The sequence below is a fragment of the Macrobrachium rosenbergii genome, chromosome 41 (genome assembly GCF_040412425.1).
Source record: "Macrobrachium rosenbergii isolate ZJJX-2024 chromosome 41, ASM4041242v1, whole genome shotgun sequence".
NCBI lineage: Eukaryota > Metazoa > Arthropoda > Malacostraca > Decapoda > Palaemonidae > Macrobrachium > Macrobrachium rosenbergii.
The window spans coordinates 17,604,735-17,610,380 of NC_089781.1; the positions used below are offsets into that span (position 1 = coordinate 17,604,735).

Here is a 5,646-nt window from a genome sequence, read left to right on the forward strand (position 1 = left end):
CTGTCAGGTTTTTGATAGACGGTTGTTTTTCATTGTCACCGAAATTAGCAGGTTTACGTGAGGTAAGTTGACTGACCTCTGAGCAGCTTATTAATATGCTATGACATGTCCGTGTTTCTTCTGTCTGTCAATATAGGTATTGTCGATGTCTCTGTACATACACACGTATATATACATACAGTATATATATATATATATATATATATATATTATATATATGTATATATATGTATTTATATATATATGTGTGTATGTATATATATCTATATATATATATATATATATATATATATATATATATATGTGTATATATATATATATATATATATATATATATATATATATATATATATACATAGAGAGAGAGAGAGAGAGAGAGAGAGAGAGAGAGAGGTTATTGAAGCAAAATGAGGTCTCAAGTGTGTTTATGTTTTTGCGGAGTATTTTTTTCATTTATGTAAAAATTTATGGTTTTTAAGATCTGAGTTTTCTCTTCATGGTGTACCTGCAACGGAAGCATAGAATGACATGGCCTTTATCCCAACCAATGGTTTGAAGTCTTTTGTAAAAAAAAAAAAAAAAACGTAAAAATGACTGAAAATTCACGGCCCGGTGGTGACCTGGTCTATATCGTTGCCAGGCGCACGATTATGGTTAACCTTAACCTTAGATAAAATAAAAAACTACTGAGGCTGGACGGCTTTTCATGTTTGATGATTGAAGGTGGCTGATCAACATACCAATTTGCATCCCTCTAGCTTCAGCAGAGGACAGACATAGTTTGTTTTCTTTTGAAAACTAAAAATGACTAAAATTCAGTAACTGATTTTCTTAATGATGAAAATCAGCAGAAAATAACTGGTTTCTTTAAAATTTGAAAATATTTTTTAATAATTCAGAGTGTGATTCAGGCACTTGATCATTCAACTTCCCTTTTTTTTAACTTTACAAATGATTCCATTCACAAGTGAACAAAATGATAAGAGCATTCAACTTTTGTAACTTTTATTCATAATTCATATAAAAAAGAAATAGTGAAAAAAGATCATTATAAAATGAGATCAATTACAAAATTTATTATACAATATGTACAGGGTGAGTTCTTAAATATTGCACTAAAGCTAAGGTGGGGGGAGGAGGGGGCGGGGTTGTGGGTTTGGTAAAGATAAATTTGCTTCCTTTCTTGTGTATCATACAACATATTAATTTATTTTTTCTTTTTATCCATTTTTTACTTTATTGATTTATTTTTTCTTTTTATCCATTTTTTACTTTATTGATTTATTTTTTCCTTCTTAAAAAGTGTGATCTCTTTCTTCTGTATTTTCCCTTTACCTCCTCTTACTTCTTCCTAATGAATACCATATTCTTTGGAAGCTTGGATTTCAAATCAATGGCCCCTGTGGACTTTTTCCATATGAATAGGTTTCATCTTCTGAATAATAATAATAATAATAATAATAATAATAATAATAATAATAATAATAATATTTAAAGTGAATGTTTTACGGGCATGACAAGAAAAGGAAGCGAATTTGAAAAAAGGCATCTTTGAGCAATAAAGTTCAGGGCACAAAATATATGTTTATCATTATTTTGAAATGTATAGACAATTCTCTAGAATAAATGAACAAGCAGGTATGGTTCATTAAGATAATACTCTTCAAGTTGATTAAAAACTTTCGTATTTATAAAAAAAAGCTTATAAAAATATGACATGCCTTGAACGTTTTTTTTATTGTCTTTATATTATTTCTCAAGTGTACTTATATTAATGATGTGTAATGACATTTTCAGTGTACATATATGCAATGAATATTTTTTTGTACATGAAGTGCTGATGTTTATGAATGAAAGTGACGATGATTTTGGTCCCTAAGATAAAACATCACAGGCAAAAAAAATACTTCTAATTTCACGGCCATTCTCCCATTCAATCTGCGTATTTGAGTATAGCATGCGTGAGCATATCTATATATATATTTTTTTAATTTTTATATCCACTTGAATAAAGATAGCTTAAAATTTGACTTGACAGTTAGAAACCCGACCTCAGGCATGGGGAGAAATGGCGTGAGAACAACTCTCAAAGGTTAATAAGCTATCTCGGCGCCCCAAGGCCTGTAAGGCTTGACGCCGGACGTGCTTCCTTGCAAGGAAGGATTGTATCCTGTAGGATTTAGAGTCCCCGGGTTCGAGAGGCTGAGATTGGGCAGGTTGGAGGAGGGATTGGCGGGGAACGTGTGCGCATTCAGATTCAGGTGGTAGTTCGTGTGCTGGGTACCAGCCGTGGCCATGCTCACGGGCGGCACGTGGGGCGCCCCCGCCCCCGTACTCGGCACTCTCGACGCCCCTTGCGTCCCCAGGCAGGTGCTCGTGGGTCCTACCTCTTGGTGAACGCTCGTCGACGGGGCGCTGAAGGCTGACATGCCGTGGCTTTGGTCTAACCCTGTGGGAACGTGGTGTGGCACGCTAGGCGGGTGGTGGTGGGGCGCGGGTGCCGGGGCGGCGGTGCCGTGGGGGGAGAGGACGTGCCCCTGGAATCCCGAGAGGGAAGACCCCGGAAGCGAGGATCCGGAGAGCGAAGTCCCCGAGAGAGAAGATCCTGAGAGGGAAGACCCGGGGGTGTAGGTCGACGCCGTAGGAGGAGGAGGAGGCTGGGGCGAGCCCCACCCCCAGGAGGAAGCCGCCTGCTTGTTGGCGAGGTCCCTCTGGGCGGCGTAGCACTGCAGGTGACTCATGAGGCGCAGGCGCAGCGGGTCCTGGATGTCCATTCCCTCGATGGTCACCAGGTACCTGGCGACCTCCGCCGCGCATTCCCGGAAGCCGATGTTGTGGTAGTCCATGGCGAATTTGTTCGGGTCGTAGGCAAGGGCGTCCAGGCCTGTGGGGAAGGAGGAAAAAAAAAAAGGTTAATGGCCTGCTTTATATATAAATAGATTTTGAGAATATCAGACATATTCCAGTATTCCAGAAAACTCTCTCTCTCTCTCTCTCTCTCTTACAGAAATAGATATTCTTTTTAATTTTGCAAAATATTTTGCGTATGATTTGAATGATTGATTTTTTATATTGTTCAGAGCCAGTGTTTCTTACAATACAAATATCAGACATATTTCAAGACAATCTCTCTCTCTCTCTTTCTCTCTCTCTCTCTCTTTCTCTCTCGTACAGAAATAATTTTCTTTTAATGTTGCACAAGGTATTTTGCGTTTAACTTCAGTGATTTAATAGTGATATTGTTCAGAGCAAGTGTTTCGTATAATACAAGTATAAAACATGTTTCAGGACAATCAATCTCTCTCTCTCTCTCTCTCTCTCTCTCTCTCTCTCCACGCACCTCCTCCTCCCTGTCAGAAGACACGCTGTATTATGCCTAAGAAAAACAGTGTGTGGATCGCCAACAAAGGTGTGAATAGGACCGACGGACGACGACTGGTTTGCATCCCCCGCCCCCCTTTTCTCCCTTCCCCCGACCAATATCCCCTCCCGATTACCACCATGACAACGGGCATCCCCCTTAGTGGCATTCCCCCTCCTAATACCAATTCCTTCCCCTTACGAACGAACTTCACGGAGGGAACTCTTGCAAGGGAAAGAGGGTGTGTGTGTGTGTGTGTGTGTGTGTGTGTGACTTCAGTTTTTGAAAGAATGGAGAACGAACAGCACTCTCTCTCTCTCTCTCTCTCTCTCTCTCTCTCTCTCTCTCTCTCTCTCTCCCTAATATTTCTTGTAATGTTTCATTTTAGTGTGGTAAAACTCTCTCTCGTTAATATACTGTAATATTTCATTTTCCTGTTACAAAACTCTCTCTCTCTCTCTCTCTCTCTCTCTCCGAGAAGACAGTGACAGGTCCCAGCCACTTTGACTTCCGCTCTGGTGAATTTTATTGGCATCTTGGGGCTCCTCTTTCCCTTCCCCCCAACCACCCACCATAGAACAACAATAGCGATGGGTCCACTCTGAACCCTATTGTGCTGTCGGTTAGTTTTGAATTCTGATGGATGTAGTACTTCTTAGTCGATCTACCGCCTAAAAGTGTCATCAAAAGCGAATCTCTCTCTCTCTCTCTCTCTCTCTCTCTCTCTCTCTCTCTCTCTCTCTCCTCTCTCCTTTCAATTCCGTCCCATAAATCTTTCCCCACCCCAGCTTCGTCTGTAAGGGCGCAGCACATCGTTACCGTTTGAAATATGACCACAGTGGACGCAGATGCGTCATACAACGGGGGCATAAGGGCATTCTTCGTGGAATTTAAATGTAGGTGTTATATTTATATATATAAATGTATATATATTAGTATATATATATATATATATATATATATATATATATATATATATATATATATATATATATATATATATAAATTATATATATTACATAAATTTATATATATATATTCTCTGGGACTTGTCAATGATGTCCTTAAAGTACATTTTTTACATCGAGAACGAAATTTGCTTTTCAACAGCGCTTCGATTCATAGACGAACTGGCAATTGTCGTCAATTTCAACCTGTGTAAGCGAGTTGAACATCTCTCTTTCCTTTGCAGTAACAAGATACTTGTAAAAAGTAATCAGATACTTTTACCGAAAAGGCCAGTGTGAAAAGTGGTCATCAGAAAGGTGTTACGTCGTGTAATTCTTTTGTATAAGTCCTTGCCAATAGTTTGGCTTATATTTGCATATAATTTCAAATATACATATATATACACACACACACACACACACACACACACACATATATATATATATATATATATATATATATATATATATATATATATATATATATATGATAACTGTAGGCTGACGACTCAAATGCCAATTAAGCATTTTTGTTAACAGTTATTATCGTTAATGTAATAATCCCACGTTTATCGCCTATGATAAAAAAATTATAAGAAAATATGTAAATAAAGAGCGCTTTAATAACCTACTGAACTCTAATGTGCAATGTCTCAGTTTCTGTATGAAGGATACAACAAAATTACCTTAGACTGTTGCGAAGGCGACGGGTTACAGAATGCGGAATTAGTTCATTTTTATTCTGTATACTCTTTGACGTATTGGATATCCCTTTTGGCGGTATTCGTACACACAGGACGTGTGATGGGAACGGCTGACTGGGTGGGAAAAAGGGCAAAAGTTCAGCCATTCGGTAACATCAGAAGAGATGCCATGTATCCGCTATTTCCCTTAAAGTTTTGCCTCGTTATAACTCATTGGACAATCAAGCATTGCCTACACAGTCCTTAAATCAGTCGTCAGCACTTCACTTTTCATTCCATTCACGTTTTATTTGAATCATCTTTGTTTTAATCTCAATTTAGTTACATAGACGTGAGCTCATAGCTTCCCGCTTTTTGTTGACGTTTCCCAGTTGCGAGTGGCGGCTTTTAAATTGATTAGTTCCAAAGTGACCACGACGGCCGTTGCGCAATGCCTGTGGGAACTTTTCAGTGAGCGAAACCTTGTGGTACCTGAGCACTGGGAACAGGTGTGTTCGCGAAAGGTTCATAAGTGCGGTGTAGGGCCACTGCATAGGATGTTGACTAAGGCACGTACGCTTTCTAGACCTATGCTATGATCTTTTTATGCCGTGCAGTGATTATGAGCGTGCATACAGCAAACGGCAAAATGCGC

General features: G+C 38.9%; 1 protein-coding gene across 1 annotated transcript in view; it reads right to left on the reverse strand.

Moving 5' to 3' along the window:
- Positions 1–1,950: 1,950 nt before the first annotated feature.
- Positions 1,951–5,646, reverse strand: part of Hey (Hairy/E(spl)-related with YRPW motif) — an 18,267-nt gene continuing 14,571 nt past the window's right edge. The window contains exon 3 of the mRNA XM_067084091.1: positions 1,951–2,884. Within this exon, the coding sequence (XP_066940192.1) occupies positions 2,094–2,884 (791 nt within the window). The 3' untranslated portion in view covers positions 1,951–2,093. The remainder of the gene's footprint in view (positions 2,885–5,646) is intronic.